This window comes from Oncorhynchus mykiss, chromosome 17 (assembly GCF_057628025.1).
Source record: "Oncorhynchus mykiss isolate SJ-2025 chromosome 17, ASM5762802v1, whole genome shotgun sequence".
Lineage (NCBI taxonomy): Eukaryota > Metazoa > Chordata > Actinopteri > Salmoniformes > Salmonidae > Oncorhynchus > Oncorhynchus mykiss.
This window is the reverse complement of record NC_143038.1, coordinates 7,928,506-7,946,451: the sequence shown is the minus strand read 5'-3', so window position 1 is coordinate 7,946,451 and position 17,946 is coordinate 7,928,506. Positions and strand designations below refer to the sequence as shown.

The following is a 17,946-nucleotide window of genomic DNA, read 5'->3' as shown; positions in this document are numbered from 1 at the left end:
AAATCAAAGGAGAGGTTGAATGAGGAGTGACAGTGTGAGCTCTGGATAATCTGCTTTAAAAGGTTTGGCTACAGAAATCTGCACCACCATCTTGGGCAGCTGTGCTGAACTGAAGACACAGGGGAGAGTACGAATAGAAAGACAAGATCTATTTCCTCAGTCCTGTGGTTGCCTCCCAAATGACATGTTATTCCCTTTATAGTGCACAACATTTAACCAGGGCCCATTGAATTTGTGTAGCCTACTTTAAAGGCAATAGGGTGCCATTTGGGATGCAACCATTGACACTAAGAAAACCAACGTTCCAAACTCAACATGACAGACTGAGGGTGTAGACCAAGACTCATTTGAGGCTGGAAAGTGACTGTCGCTTGTCTCTCTCGTCTCGCAGCCTAAACCACCAGACAGCCTCCACTCTAATCGCAAACATTTATTCAGATCAGAACGCCCCCGAGGAGTCTCACAGATATAAAAAGACTGGCAGAGAGAGAGAAAGAGAGAGCGAGCGAGAGAGAGAGCGAGCGAGAGAGAGAGCGCGAGCGAGAGAGGAGTGAGAGACAGTAAGAAAGGATGATTGATTCAGAGAGAGAATGAAAGAAAGACAGTGAGACTGACAGATTCAGAGAGAGAGAGATAAAGACCTTAAACTGAAATTGAGAGAGAGAGAGAGAGAGAGAGAGAGAGAGAGAGAGAGAGAGAGAGAGACAAACAAACTAAGAGTGATTATTATTTTGTTTAGTCATGCTATTAGAAACCAGTGCCACGGCAACCACAATTATAGAATGACAAAAATATAAGGAGAAAGTGTGGAGGACGAGTCCCAGAACCCAAACTCATCAGAGCCAATGGGTGTCTCTCGATATGCATACTACCATGCTCCACACTCTTATGCTCCAACGACGTTCTCTTGACTACGTTCTTGTGAGGACGAGAGAGAATGCATAAAACATTAGATTTGAGAAGCACTTCCCCTACTGTTTTACCTCACACTGCAGGACAATGGCAACAATAGACAAAACAAGATTTACACAAAGCAAAAGTTTTACTTCATCATTATCAGCTCCATATGTGAATCGTAATAATCTAACTTACCAGCTAGTTAAACAGGCAAAAAATGACCTAAAACTAATATTATGCTAGGTCGATGTCAATTCTTTGTGAGTAGCTAGCTAACAATTCTTCAGTAGTAACTGTAGTAGCTAGCCAGTTAGCCCTATTGACTTATTATGGGCTTGCGTTCTATGGTACCTAGGCAGGTAAACATGCTAAAATGTACACAGCAGGTATTTATTAACATATCAACATAAAATATTGTAGTCAGGTAACATTTTACATGCGAATAAGCAACATTTCACATTTGAGAAGTTCCCTCCGTGCTCCGTTTCGGCTACTTTGATTTGGACTCATACTCCGACCCTCCCGTGCTCCAATTTGCTTGCTCGGAGCGCGGTAGTATGCATTTTGAAAAACACCCGTTGTCTCAGTCACACTACGACACAGTCTTGTGTCTTCAGAAGTCTGGAAGATAGAACACCCAATACTGCAACGTTGAGTTAGAATGTTGGAACGGAGCCCAATGTAGTAACACAACAGTTTGAGTACAGTGGATAGGATGCATTACTTGTGCTGATCTGTATTCATACTCAAATGCACTTGCATGAACAAGAAGTACAGTTATAGGCAGGCACCGTGCATTAACTCTACAGACAAAAGGAACTTTACAGACGGCCCCATGTAATGCCAGGCCAGGCAGAGGTGTGGAACAGCCAGGCAGGCTCTACCTCTGCCAGGCTCTACCTGCAAGGTCATCTGTAACAAGCCCTCCAGCCATCTTCCCCCCTCCCTCTCCATCTGTACCACTCTCCCACCTCCCTCCAGCCAAACCAGACAGCCGTTATCCTGCTACCTGAGTCTGTGTCCGGAACTCTGGAATCGCAATTACAGTGTAAACCTGCTACTCTCTGACACTTCAAGCTGTTGAGGTGGAGCCAGGCAGAAAATTACAAGGTGCGTTGCGGGAGAAACAACAGAGTTTGGAGTAGTTCTGTAATCACTTTACAGTAGACTGCATAATGTGACAACAACATGTACTCAATACTGAGACATATCCTTAGGGAGCAGACCATCAAAGTACTAATTACTGGTGCTTGAAGTATTGTTTTGTAACCCCTGACTAAACACACACTACACTCTTTTTTTAGCTGTCCCCAATTGAGAACCCTTCGAATAACACTTTTTTGCTCTAGGTAGAACCTTTTTGAGTTCGGTGTAGAACCCTTTCCAGAGAGTGTTCTACATGGAACTCAAAAGAGTTATACCTGGAACCAAAATGGGTTCCTGGAATTAAAAAAGGGTCATCCTATGGGGACAGGTTCCTTTTGGAACCCTTTTTCTAAGAGTGTACTACACCTTAGGTGTACAAATGTAGGATCTTAATTTGAGCCAGTTTGCTTCAGCAAGGAAATAATCCTGCAGAAATGGGAAATGGGAATTATTATGTGGGTTATAATTAATGAACATTTTTGTAGAGGTGGATACATTTTTCATTAGGGCAAATCAAGTCTGAAATTTCAAAAATTTTAATTACAAACTTTAGAAGCCTTTTAAAAACTCAAATACACTAGAAGTGTGCATTACCTGCCTTGCAGGAAAATTGTCAGCAACAAAAAAAATTATCAAATTAAGATCCTACATCTGTATATCCAGGATGGTGAGTCCAGACACTTCACAGCTGTCAGCCAAAACTGTTCGTCAAGGGCTGCAGTCCAAACACTTAAGACACCCTATCCCCTCAGCCCTTAAATTAAGTGGACACTTCTCATGACGTCTGACGAGTATACACTTCCAGGGCTAAGGCGAGGGAAGAAGGCATGGACCACCCTTGGCCGGAAATTCGCCACTCAAACATCCCGCAATGATTGTATTTTCAGCCACTGGTAACTTGTGGGTGCTTTATATACACTACAGTCAATTATGAGTCCATGTCTACTTTTATTGAATATATAATTATTAATATACGCCTAGCTAGCAAATTAGTTAGCCTGCCTAGCTGGAACTTCTGAAGAAGGAAAATGTTTTATTTCTACAATTTCCAAAAGATAACCAAACAAAACATATTTCATTTTTACGTAGCATTCTTTTTTACTTACACTTGTATGTCGACTTCTCCATTGATGTTGTTTTTAAGTTTTCGCGGATGTACAATCGTCGCGAATTGAATTATGGGGACCACCCTTGCTTGGCTAATCATTTGGATCAACCTCCAAGATGGCGACGGGGACTCCCCCAAGGGCGTAAGGCGAGGGTAAGTGGACGAGGGTGTGTCGTTCAACTGTTTGGACCGCAGCCTAGGTAGTGCACTATGAAGGGAATAGGGTGCCATTTGAGACAAGAGACAAAATGATTGATGAGAGGAGCCATCGCATTAGCATTCTTTGCTAAGCTGTTTAGGGATGCATTTGGAGTGTCTTGAAGGTTACGTCTCAGATTTCCCCTAGTGTCGCTACTCTTATCTGCTAATGAACTAACGGATAATATGATAATAGGACGTAAACACTACCTGTGTGCTGTTGTGGCAAACACATCATAGCCAAGAGCCAAGAGCCAAGAGGGTTGGATGTTAAAGAAGACACACTTTACTCTGAATATTCCATCTCGGAATTCTGCCTCAAAATTCCAATATTCCACTTTAGACACAAATTTTTCCATAAGGGAATTTTCCAATTAGAAGCCTGGAGAGATCAGTCTTCGCAGGGATACAGTGGGTTTGTATAAGTGTATAATCCATAATCGTGTGATGAAGAAGTGGGAATCATAATCCCATGATTGATTGAGTGGTTAACCCCACATCATCATCAATACAATCTAACTGTCTGGGGTTAACCCTATATTGATTGACTCACGCTAATCTACCAGCATGGTGTTAAGTCCAATACTAAATCCGATACAACTTGAGTCCTTCTTTGTTATAGAGAGGAGCGATGCCTGTTGGCTGCAATCGACTCGCTGCAGATTCTGTACATTTCAGGTCTAATCTCATTATCTATACAATATGGATGTGTCAAAGTCTAATCATCCGTTAAACTGCTCAGTCAATCCATTCTTATTTTCAATGACGGCCTAGGAACAGTGGGTTAACTGCCTATTCAGGGGCAGAACGACAGATTTTTACCTTGTCAGCTCAGGGATTTGAACTTGCAACCTTCCGGTTACTAGTCCAACGCTCTAACCACTAGGCTACCCTGCCGCCCCGTATACAGATCAGTGGTTGGTATCATGAATCAACAAGTGGAACATTTCAACAGATTGATCTAAGAAGAGGTGGATGGGGAGGAAAGGAGATGGAGAACATCATGACAAGGCTAGCAGAGGGTCACTGCATTTCCATGAGACTGGCTACGCTGGGATCCTGCTGCTGCTGCTTTGTGTGTGTGTGTGTGTGTGTGTGTGTGTGTGTGTGTGTGTGTGTGTGTGTGTGTGTGTACACTGCAGACCAGGAGGAAAAGAGCCAAACAAGATACAGACAGAGACTAATCCCAGAAAGTGTTCACAGCTAGCTCAATGTGACCTACTTTAGCAGGCTACCGGGTTCTTATTCACAGGAGGGAAAGTACATGCTCACCTGTTCTGAATACCTATACTCTATATAATGGCATGCTATAGATTCTGGCGAGAAAAAAACTATGCACACAGACATTACAAAAGTCTTGGATGAGAAGATTAGGTGTTTTTGTACTCCATGAAGCCTGGTATGAGAAATCGTGTGAGAAATCATGGTGTGAGATATCGTTATTGAATTGCTGCATAACTTAAGTGTGCGTTATCACATGACCTGTACTAATTGAATGCGACTCCTCACCTCTTGTCGTCTGTGACTACTAATCTACCTGTATGGTATTGTCTAGGACTCTTACCTGTACTGTGCCTGAAAGTGGTCCTGGACGAAGCTGTGCCGCGTCCCAGGCTGGTGTGCTGCTGCTGGGCCGGAGACAGGGCTCTCCTCCACTCCACCCAGCAGGCCCTGGAACAGAGAGAGAGAAAGCGTGAATGACCTGTATATATGTGTGTGTGTGTGTGTGTGTGTGTGAAAACGTCAACACTGAAACTAGAGCTGAACAGCAGCAGGGTAACAAGGTGTATCACAGCAGATGTAAACAGGAGCGCTACAATGGGACATGGGCTAGATGAGGGGCTAATGCACGTTAATACACTCTTGTAATTTTTATAGTGTTCAGCTTCGCTGGTGAAGAGAGAGAACGAAAACAGCCAGATCTTACCTCGTGACTGTCATTAGGGCTGTAAAGGTTCACCAAACCGACGGTTAGTTGGTACGTATTGCGGTTTTGGGGTTACGGTTCGGTTCAGTTTCAGTACAGCGGGAAAATGAGACACCAACCATAATGTAGTTCATTTTTGTTTACTTAAGAAGTACACAGTGTTGATATTCCTGATTCCATACATGATAATGATCCATATAATGCAGGGTGACAGCACAATCAGGAATAACAACACTGTATTTTCTTCAATGAAAAAACATGATTACTCATCCACAACAACACTAAAATAAAGTGCAATATGAGTGAAATCAAATCAAATTTGATTTGTCACATGCACCGAATACAACAGTGAATACAACAGTGAACCAACAATGCCGTTTCAAGAAAAATACCCCCCAAAAATAAGAAATAAAAGAAACAAATATTTAAAGAGCATTAGTAAAATAACTAGCTATGCACAGGGGGTACCGGTACAGAGTCAATGTGCGGGGGCACCGGTTAGCCGAGGTAATTGAGGTAATATGTACATGTAGGTAGTTATTAAAGTGACTATGCATAAATAATAACAGAGAGTAGCGGCAGCGTAAAAGGAGGGGGGAAGAAATGCAAATAGTCTGGGTAGCCATTTGATTAGATGTTCAGGAGTCTTATGGGTTTGGGGTAAAGCTGTTTAGAAGCCTCTTGGACCTGCCCAGGGACTACGGTTGAAAATTAGCCGGCTGGTTAAACTGGCACTTTTACTGAAACGTTGATTAATATGCACTGTCCCTGCAAAAATAAAATAAACTCAAACTCAAACCTAGACTTGGCGCTCCGGTACCGCTTGCCGTGCGGTAGCAGAGAGAACAGTCTACGACTAGGGTGGCTGGAGTCTGACAATTTTAAGAGCCTTCCTCTGACACCGCCTGGTATAGAGGTCCTAGATGGCAGGAAGCTTGGCCCTGGTGATGTACTGGGCCGTACGCACTACCCTCTGTAGTGCCTTGCGGTCGGAGGCCGAGCAGTTGCCATACCAGGCTTGGATCCACTGCTCCACTGCAGCACAGTCAATGAGAATGGGGGCATGTCCTCACTCCTCCTTTTTCTGTAGTCCACAATCATGTTATGTCATCGGCAAACTTAATGATGGTGTTGGAGTGAACAGGGAGTTCAGGAGGGGACTGAGCATGCACCCCTGAGGGGCCCCTGTGTTGAGGATCAGCGTGGCGGATGTATTTTTACCTACCCTTACCACCTGGGTTCGCACGTCAGGAAGTCCAGGATCCAGTTGCAGAGGGAGGTGTGGAGTCCCAGGGTCCTTAGCTTAGTGATGAGCTTTGAGGGCACTATGGTGTTGAACGCTGAGCTGTAGTCAATTAATTGCATTCTCACATAGGTGTTCCTTTTGTCCAGGTGAAAAAGGGCAGTGTAGAGTGCAATAGAGATTGTATCATCTGTGGATCTGTTGGGGAGGTATGCAAATTAGGATGGGTCTAGGGTTTCTAGGATAATGGTGTTGATGTGAGCCATGACCAGTCTTTCAAAGCACTTCATGGCTACAGACGTGAAGTGCCCTTCCACATCCGATGAGCATCAGAGCCGGTGTAGTACGATTTGATCTTAATCCTGTATTGACGCTTTGCCTGTTTGATAGTTCGTCGGAAGGCATAGCGGGATTTCTTAAACGCTTCCACGTTAGAGTCTTGCTCCTTAAAAGTGGCAGCTCCATTGTTTCTGGTTGGTGTATGTACGTACAGTCACTGTGGGAACGACGTTATCGATGCACTTATTGATGAAGCCAGTGACTGATGTGGTGTACTCTTCAATGCCATCGGAAGAATGACGGAACATATTCCAGTCTGTGCTAGCAAAATAGACCTGTAGCTTAGCATCTGCTTCATCTGACCACTTTTTTATTGACCAAGTCACTGGTGCTTCCTGCTTAATTCTTGCTTGTAAGCAGTAATCAGGAGGACATTATTATTGTCAGATTTGCCAAATGTAGGGTGAGGGAGAACTTTGTATATATCTCTGTGTGTGGAGTAAAGGTGGTCTGAAGTTTTTTTCCCCTCTGGTTGCACAACTAACATGCTGGTAGAAATGAGGTAAAACGGATTAAGTTTCCCTGCATTAAACTCCCCGGCCACTAGGAGCACTACCTCTGGATGAGCGTTTTCCTGTTTGCTTATGGCGGTATACGTGTGCTCATTCTATAGGCCTATGTTTTCTTACACAGACAAAAATATGCACACTTGAGTGTCTCTCATAAAGGGGGCTTGCTTGTAGCACGGTACTTCTCATTTCCCACTACGGGGTAATGTGATGGGCTGTCAGTGTTAACCACTACTGGGTAATGTGATGGGCTGTCATTGTTAACCACTCCGGGGTAATGTGATGGGCTGTCAGTGTTAACCACTCCGGGGTAATGTGATGGGCTGTCAGTGTTAACCACTCCGGGGTAATGTGATGGGCTGTCAGTGTAAAGTAGTTCTAGATCCTCCAACTGGTGGACCGCGGACCAGATCCAGATATATATATATTTTTTAACTTGTTCAGGCATTGACCCCTGGTATCATATAAACACACATAAGACATGGAAGAATGCTTAGAACTGCAGGAAATTAGCTTTAAATCAGCAAAACAAATCTCTGCCCCATGCAATTTTCTTTAAAACGGCTAAATGTTCTCTCCGCCAACAAGAGGGGTGTGAACAGTTTGGGGTCACATGGGTTGCGAGGTGGGGGTTTGTTACTACGCCGATAAATTACATTATCCATCCAGACCTTTGCCACCTAGGAATTTGTGTAACCGGATCTTCTCAAGCAGTAGTTGAGTACACATGCTGTAGATGTCCTGCACAACATTGGCCAATTCATTGACAACTTCGTATTTAGCTTGCTTATATAGAGAAACTGCATTCACCCACAACTATCATTTATTGATTTGATTTGGTAGTTGATGTATTGAGTTCTGTTCAGTGCACAGCGAAATCAAACGAAGGATAGAGTGAACCACTGTGACTCATGGTGCTAGGGGACTGCAGGTAGATACTCTAAAATTACCTGAACAGTGCCTGCTTGATGTAATCAAAGAGCAGCACACAGATATTTTCACCAAGAGCTTCTAGACTCAGGTGTGTTGTGTTTTGGAGTACATTTAAAAAGACAGTCTTAGTCATCATAACCATACTAATCACTTCCTGCTAAACTGAAGGAGACAGATCCACTGGATTATGGAGCTCATTGAGCTATATGCTTCCATACTGGATATTCATTGATACTCTCAGCCAATGAAAATGATCAAATAGACATTTCAATCAGATGTTTTTGAGGCATATATTATTTGGGACATGGGGAAATGTGTGTTGTGTGATGACTTTCAGCACGCTCGATAAGATTATTATTGTTGTCTTGTTTGGAGTGTTGCATGAAGCTACATGCTTTCATACTATTACTCTTTCTGTGAATAGCCTATGAGAGAGGCCTTCAATTAGTTGCTATGCAGAGTAAAAAAATGAAATAGCCTCAGCAAACAAAGAGGTAACAGCCACATATCCAAGCTTTTATGGGGTTACGAATGAGGCTGATTCAATTGCTATTTAACTCATTCAGTTGAAACCTTGTAGAGAATCCTTTGAGAGGTTTTGGGCCATGTGTCCAAAGTATTGTGTAACCCCATGATAAACTGCATAATATAGATAAGTTTATACTGACTGGCCATGGGGCCAAAGTATTGTGTAACCCCATGATAAACTGCATAATATAGATACATTTATACTGACTGGCCATGGGGCCAAAGTCTTGTGTAACCCCATGATAAACTGCATAATATAGGTACATTTATACTGACTGGCCATGGGGCCAAAGTCTTGTGTAACCCCATGATAAACTGCATAATATAGATACATTTATACTGACTGGCCATGGGGCCAAAGTCTTGTGTAACCCCATGATAAACTGCATAATATAGGTACATTTATACTGACTGGCCATGGGGCCAAAGTATTGTGTAATCCCATGATACACTACATAGTATAGGTAAGCCTATACTGACTGGCCATGGGGCCAAAGTCTTGTGTAACCCCATGATAAACTGCATAATATAGGTACATTTATACTGACTGGCCATGGGGCCAAAGTCTTGTGTAACCCCATGATAAACTGCATAATATAGGTACATTTATACTGACTGGCCATGGGGCCAAAGTATTGTGTAATCCCATGATACACTACATAGTATAGGTAAGCCTATACTGACTGGCCATGGGGCCAAAGTCTTGTGTAACCCCATGATACACTACATAGTATAGGTAAGCCTATACTGACTGGCCATGGGGCCAAAGTCTTGTGTAACCCCATGATACACTACATAGTATAGGTAAGCCTATACTGACTGGCCATGGGGCCAAAGTCTTGTGTAACCCCATGATACACTACATAGTATAGGTAAGCCTATACTGACTGGCCATGGGGCCAAAGTCTTGTGTAACCCCATGATACACTACATAGTATAGGTAAGCCTATACTGACTGGCCATGGGGCCAAAGTCTTGTGTAATCCCATGATACACTACATAGTATAGGTAAACCTATACTGACTGGCCATGGGGCCAAAGTCTTGTGTAATCCCATGATACACTACATAGTATAGGTAAGCCTATACTGACTGGCCATGGGGCCAAAGTCTTGTGTAACCCCATGATACACTACATAGTATAGGTAAGCCTATACTGACTGGCCATGGGGCCAAAGTCTTGTGTAACCCCATGATACACTACATAGTATAGGTAAGCCTATACTGACTGGCCATGGGGCCAAAGTCTTGTGTAACCCCATGATACACTACATAGTATAGGTAAGCCTATACGGACTGGCCATGGGGCCAAAGTCTTGTGTAATCCCATGATACACTACATAGTATATGTAAACCTATACGGACTGGCCATGGGGCCAAAGTCTTGTGTAATCCCATGATACACTACATAGTATATGTAAACCTATACGGACTGGCCATGGGGCCAAAGTCTTGTGTAATCCCATGATACACTACATAGTATATGTAAACCTATACGGACTGGCCATGGGGCCAAAGTCTTGTGTAATCCCATGATACACTACATAGTATATGTAAACCTATACGGACTGGCCATGGGGCCAAAGTCTTGTGTAATCCCATGATACACTACATAGTATAGGTAAGCCTATACGGACTGGCCATGGGGCCAAAGTATTGTGTAACCCCATGATACACTACATAGTATAGGTAAGCCTATACTGACTGGCCATGGGGCCAAAGTATTGTGTAACCCCATGATACACTACATAGTATAGGTAAGCCTATACTGACTGGCCATGGGGCCAAAGTCTTGTGTAACCCCATGATACACTACATAGTATAGGTAAGCCTATACGGACTGGCCATGGGGCCAAAGTATTGTGTAACCCCATGATACACTACATAGTATAGGTAAGCCTATACGGACTGGCCATGGGGCCAAAGTATTGTGTAACCCCATGATACACTACATAGTATAGGTAAGCCTATACTGACTGGCCATGGGGCCAAAGTCTTGTGTAATCCCATGATACACTACATAGTATAGGTAAGCCTATACTGACTGGCCATGGGGCCAAAGTCTTGTGTAACCCCATGATACACTACATAGTATAGGTAAGCCTATACTGACTGGCCATGGGGCCAAAGTCTTGTGTAACCCCATGATACACTACATAGTATAGGTAAGCCTATACGGACTGGCCATGGGGCCAAAGTCTTGTGTAATCCCATGATACACTACATAGTATAGGTAAGCCTATACTGACTGGCCATGGGGCCAAAGTCTTGTGTAACCCCATGATACACTACATAGTATAGGTAAGCCTATACTGACTGGCCATGGGGCCAAAGTCTTGTGTAATCCCATGATACACTACATAGTATAGGTAAGCCTATACTGACTGGCCATGGGGCCAAAGTATTGTGTAATCCCATGATACACTACATAGTATAGGTAAGCCTATACTGACTGGCCATGGGGCCAAAGTCTTGTGTAACCCCATGATACACTACATAGTATAGGTAAGCCTATACTGACTGGCCATGGGGCCAAAGTCTTGTGTAATCCCATGATACACTACATAGTATAGGTAAGCCTATACTGACTGGCCATGGGGCCAAAGTCTTGTGTAATCCCATGATACACTACATAGTATAGGTAAGCCTATACTGACTGGCCATGGGGCCAAAGTCTTGTGTAATCCCATGATACACTACATAGTATAGGTAAGCCTATACTGACTGGCCATGGGGCCAAAGTCTTGTGTAATCCCATGATACACTACATAGTATAGGTAAGCCTATACTGACTGGCCATGGGGCCAAAGTATTGTGTAATCCCATGATACACTACATAGTATAGGTAAGCCTATACTGACTGGCCATGGGGCCAAAGTATTGTGTAATCCCATGATACACTACATAGTATAGGTAAGCCTATACGGACTGGCCATGGGGCCAAAGTCTTGTGTAACCCCATGATACACTACATAGTATAGGTAAGCCTATACGGACTGCTTTCAGTGAGAACAGTACAGTTGGCGGTAACGAAATAGAGCAATAGGATGAGGGAGCTATTTGAGTTGCTCTGCCCCAAAACATCACTTTAGTAGCTGTTTCCGACCTGGATGGTAATGGACAGTTTAGATGCCCTGCGTGAGGTCGTGAGATTGAACATTAATTCATTGTCACCTGGGGACCAGAGCTAAGCGTCGGAGGCGATTTTGAAATCAACATCAATTTCCGTTTTTGGGGTGAAAGTTCCGCCCTGAAGTTTGTGCCTGTCTAAAAGTCTCTAATTACCTCAAACTAATTTAGGACACATTTAGAGCAAGGTCACATACACACATACAATATCAATATCTTATGGTGTGATTATTGTATCAACATGTGTATCAATAAAACATACTGTAAGTACTGTACAACCAAGATTGACAACATAACCCTGGAGAATATCTGTCAGCTTTGTTTCATCAACATCTGTGATGTAATCAATTACTTGACACACTTCTGTGTCAACAGCAAAAGTCCTCACTGCTATTTATACCTCTCCTCCCCTCTTCGTATCCTAAATGTGTCACCATGTTCTTAAAAAAAAGGTAAGAAAGTCCATTATGCTTCCTGTGAAGAAGATGTGTGTGGTACACTTTCCTAGTTTCCCCAAAGGCAGGACAATCTCATCGTTGCCACTAGAAACACTCTCTTCAGAAGAGCACTCACCTACATTGGGAATAGCAGCAGTAGAGTGTGTGATGCATCTACAGTAAGTGTTTATGAGGACGTGTTAAAGCGTCTCAATAGGTTTGAGTCAGACTCATAATGGCCGTGCTTTCTTCTGACAAACTACATTATAACAACATTTTGCAAGATCTAAGGACGATGGTACAAAAATTTGAAATAGGCTTACGTGTTGTTACATTATGAAGGCGAGGAGCAAAACCATGACAACATTTTACAACAACCATTACAAATAGTTGGATAATAGCCTCCATTATAGCTTGTCATCCAATGATTTTTTTTAAACACACAAAAAAACATTATGATGCACAGCAAACTCCAGACTATCTAGTAATAATATTGTTTTGTCTCTTATTAAGTCTTTTCAACCAAGAAGCTATTCCGCTGATAATGATGAGCCAAATGAACAAGATGTCTCTTTCAAGCTGTCGAATCCCCAAAGCAATTTTTTCCTTCGCTAACACAATTAAAGATTAAATACAGACATGGCTGGCCTGAGACGTGTTGGGGAATAATGGTTTATTGGAGCTATTAGCGCGAGAGAGAGAGAGCGAAAGCACTAGAAAATATTACATCTAGGGATTCTGCAAATCCTACAACACAGCGCAGAAGGTGCGCCATTAGAGAGGTGAATTTCAGTCTCTTGGTTGTGTCCTGTTAGCAGAGTTGTGTACCCGGTAAGGTTGGAAGCTGACACAGATAGGTACAGAGCTGCTGGTCAGCTAACTCAAATTTGACCTTCCTTTCTTTCAAAATGTGGACAGAAAAACTGGATATGCTAATAGGTACAGTCCTTCAGGTCAGTTAACTCAAATGTGACCTTCCTTTCAGTTAAAATGTGGACAAAAACATAGGAAATGCTAATAGGTACAGTCCTTCGGGTCAGCTAACTCAAATGTGACCTTCCTTTCAGTCAAAATGTGGACAAAAACACAGGATATGCTAATAGGTGACCGAGACCAATACCTTGAGTAGATGGAAGAATCAACACAACTACAGCCAGAGACAGAACTAAACCATAGTCAGAGATAGTATAGTATACTAGCATAGTACAGAATCCTCAGCTAAGTAGCCTGGTCCCAGTCCTTACACAAATCACCATGGAAACATTGGGTTCCTTCCCCATCAAAATGTGGACTGAGGAGGATGTTTTTCATTAAACACAGCATCTCCTTGGAAATTAGTTGTGAGTTTAAAACCACGAAGCAGAAACTCTCCCCGCAGCAATTCATCTTCATAAAATAACTCAACATGCCTTTTAACCGTTACATATTGCAGAGTTGTGTTTATTCTATTTTCCCTGATAGAGAGGAAGGGAAGCTAGTGGGCTTAACCTGGGTTGTATTGCTTAGGCACCTTATGGGGAAAAACAGACAAACAGGGAGGAACTGGCTGATCTTGATCTCGTAGAATAAAAAGTGCATGTTTTACTTTTCCAGAATGTGTTATTTTAAGAGGTGCATAGTTTCACAACTCTGCACTACGGAATGTGCTTTTAGCAATCCAATTGTTTATCATGCCACTAACAGGTTAAGGCTTATATAAGGGGATAGACTGTCCTGTCCTCTCTGTTGAGAGTGAGTGGCTGATAAAGAGAGTCTCCGGGTGGACGCTGCAGTAGTAGCAGTAAGAGTGTATATTGGGGAATACCAGCAGACCCAAGGCATGTGTTGCCAGGCACTGCAGCGAAGGCTCGGGCTACTTAATTCTCTATTCATAACAAATCCAAAGCCTGGTGGGCTTCGCTGCACACTAGAGAAGGCACCTTCCCCACAAGTAGGTCAACAGGCACTTAGCTGGACCTTAGAACAAACAACAGATGCCTCCATTCAACTGTGATTTCTCTAAAAGTGGGTGTGTGCGTGCACTAACATTTTAATATATCTGGGACCCAGTGATGAATAAATACCCCTACAGTATTTTTCCTTGCTCTGCCATTGTCTGCCAAGGCAGGTGGGCCTGCCAAAAATACTTGCGAAGCAGGAGTTAGCGTAACATGAGAGATGCTAATATGCAAAAAGAGCTAAAATGTTAAATTGTGTAATCTAAAAGTGCTGAACGCTAACAGCTAACAGATCCATTTTCTGGGCCCACTGTAGCTCAGAGGAGAAAATTAGCACTGGCATCCAAACCCTTCCAGGCTATTTACAGGGCCTTGCAAAAGTATTCATTCCCCATGGTGTTTTTCTTATTTTGTTTCATTACAACCTGTAATTTCATTTTTTTTTTGGGGGGGGGGGGGGGGGGGGATTTCATGTAATGGACATACACAAAATAGTCCAAATTGGTGAAGTGAAATGAAAAAAATGACGTGTTAAAACAATTATAAAAAAAAATAAAAAACGGAAAAGTGGTCTGTGCATATGTATTCACCCCTTTGCTAGGAAGCCCCTAAATAAGATCCGGTGCAACCAATTACTTTCATAAGTCACATAATTAGCTAAATAAAGTCCACCTGTGTGCATGATATGTCACGGGATCTCAGTATATATACACACCTGTTCTGAAAGACCCCAGAATCTGCAACACCACTAAGCAAGGGGCACCACTAAGAAAACGGCACCATGAAGACCAAGGAGCTCTCCAAACAGGTCAGGGACAAGGTTGTAGAGAAGTACAGATCAGGGTGTGGGTTCTAAAAAAATATCAGAAACTTTGAACATCCCACGGGGCACCATTAAATCCATTATTAAAAAATGGAAAGAATATGGCACCACAACAAACCTGCCAAGAGAGGGACGCCACCAAAACTCACAGACCAGGCAAGGAGGGCATTAATCAGAGAGGCAACAAAGACACCAAAGAAAAACCTGAAGGAGCTGCAAAGCTCCACAGCGGAGATCGTATCTGTCCATAGGACTACTGTAAGTTGTACACTCCACAGAGCTGGGCTTTACGGAATGAGTGGCCAGAAAAAAAGCAATTGCTTAAAGAAAAAAATAAGCTACACGTTTGGTGTTTGCCAAAAAGGCATGTGGGAGACTCCTCAAACATATGGAAGAAGGTACTCTGGTCAGATGAAACTAAAATTGAGCTTTTTGGCCATTAAGGAAAACACAATGTCTGGCGCAAACCCAACACCTCCCATCACCCCGAGAACACCATCCCCACAGTGAAGCATGATGGTGGCAGCATCATGCTGTGGGGATGTTTTTCATTGGCAGGGACTGAGAAACTGGTCAGAATTGAAGGAATGATGGATGGCACTAAATACAGGGAAATTCTTGAGGGAAACCTGTTTCAGCAGGACCTCCTTCCAGCAGGACAATGATGGCACTAAATACAGGGAAATTCTTGAGGGAAACCTGTTTCATCAGGACCTCCATCAAGCAGGACAATGACACGAAGCATACTGCTAAAGCAACACTTGAGTGGTTTAATGGGAAACATTTAAATATCTGTGAATGGCCTAGTCAAAGCCCAGACCTCAATCCAATTGAGAAACTGTGGTTTGACTTAAAGATTGCTGTACACCAGCAGAACCCATCCAATTTGAAGGAGCTGGAGCAGTTTTGTCTTGAAGAATGGGCAAAAATCCCAGTGGCTAGATGTGTCAAGCTTATAGAGACATATCCCAAGAGACTTGCAGCTGTAATTTCTGCAAAAGGTGGCTCTACAAAGTATTAACTTTGGGGGGTGAATAGTTATGCACGCTCAAGTCTTCTGTTTTTTTGTTTTATTTCTTGTTTGTTTCACAATAAAAAATATTTTCCATCTTCAAAGTGTTGTGTAAATCAAATGATTCAAACCCCCCAAAAAATCATTTTTACTTCCAGGTTGTAAAGCAACAAAATAGCAAAAAAGGGGGGTGAATACTTTCGCAAGCTACTGTAATTGATTTCCAGAATTTAAATGATTGAAGCAGAGCAAGATTTCAGAAGTTATTCCACAGCTAAAGCAGATATACAGGACATACTGGCTACGTGAATATTGTATCGAAGTCAAGGGGAATCTATTCCCAAGCAGACAGAAAGTGAGATGTGTATTTGAAAAGGTTATTATATACACTGATAGCTTGCGGAATGCCTTATCCCTAAAATCAGGTGAGAAATTAAACGTACAAAGCTTAAGACATGGGAAGTCAAGTGATCATGTGTAGCTGTTTACATACCATCAGAGTCAGAGGCTGGCACTAAGACAGCATTGAATGAGCTGCATTCCGCCATAAGCAAGCCAGAAAACGCTCACCCAGAGGCGGCGGTCCTAGTGGCCGGGGAGTTTAATACAGGGAAACTTAAATCCGTTTTACCAAACTTCAATCAGCATGTTAATTCTGCAACCAGAGGGAAAAGAACTCTGGACCACCTTTACTCCACACACAGAGATGTATACAAAGCTCTCCCTCGCCCTCCATTTGGCAAATCTGACCGTAATTCTATGCTCCTGATTCCTGCTTACAAACTAAAATTAAAGCAGGAAGCACCAGTGACTCTGTCTATAAAAAAAGTGGTCAGATGAAGCAGATGATAAACTACAGGACTGTTTTGCTATCACAGACTGGAATATGTTCCGGGATTCTTCCGATGGCATTGAGGAGTACACCACATCAGTCACTGGCTTCATCAATAAGTGCATCGATGACGTCATCCCCACAGTTACTGTATGTACATACCTCAACCAGAAACAATGGATTGAGAGCTGCCGCTTTCAAGGAGCGGGACTCTAACCCAGAAGCTTATAAGAAATCCCGCTATGCCCTTCAACAAACCTTCAAACAGGCAAAGCGTCAATACAGGACTAAGATCGAATCGTACTACACCGGCTCTGATGCTCGTCGGATGTGGCAGAGCTTGCAAACCATTACAGACTACAAATGGAAGCACAGCTGAGAGTTGCCCAGAGACACGAGACTACCAGACGAGTTCAACTACTTCTATGCTCGCTTTGAGGCAAATAACACTGAAACATGCATTATAGCAGCAGCTGTTCTGCAAGACTGTGATCATGTTCTCCGCAGCCGGTGTGAGTAAGACCTTTAAACAGGTCAACATCCACAAGGCCGCAGGGCCAGACGGATTATCAGGACATGTACTGTCTTCACTGACATTTTCAACCTTTCCCTGTCCGAATCTGTAATACCAACATGTTTTAAGCAGACCACCATAATGCCTGTGCCCAAGAATACTAAGGTATCCTGCCTAAATGACTACCGACCCATAGCACTCATGCCTGTAGCCAGACTGTAGTCATGGCTCACATCAAAACCATTATCACAGAACCCCTAGACCAACTCCAATTTGCATACCGCCCAACAGATCCAATGATGATGCAATCTCTATTATACTCCACACTGCCCTTTCCCACCTGGACAAAAGGAACACCTATGTTAGAATGCTATTCATTGACTACAGCTCAGCGTTCAACACCATAGTGCCCTCAAAGCTAATCAATAAGGACCC

The 17,946-nt window shown here is 43.0% G+C and overlaps 1 protein-coding gene across 2 annotated transcripts in view; it reads right to left on the bottom strand.

Annotated features, from left to right (window-relative positions):
- The window catches only part of LOC110493556 (ubiquitin carboxyl-terminal hydrolase 43), a 117,122-nt gene that overhangs the window by 69,370 nt on the left and 29,806 nt on the right, over positions 1 to 17,946 (bottom strand). For both annotated transcript variants that reach the window (XM_021567902.3, XM_090204650.1), the window contains exon 3: positions 4,914 to 5,020. In XM_021567902.3, the coding sequence (XP_021423577.3) occupies positions 4,914 to 5,020 (107 nt within the window). The remainder of the gene's footprint in view (positions 1 to 4,913; positions 5,021 to 17,946) is intronic.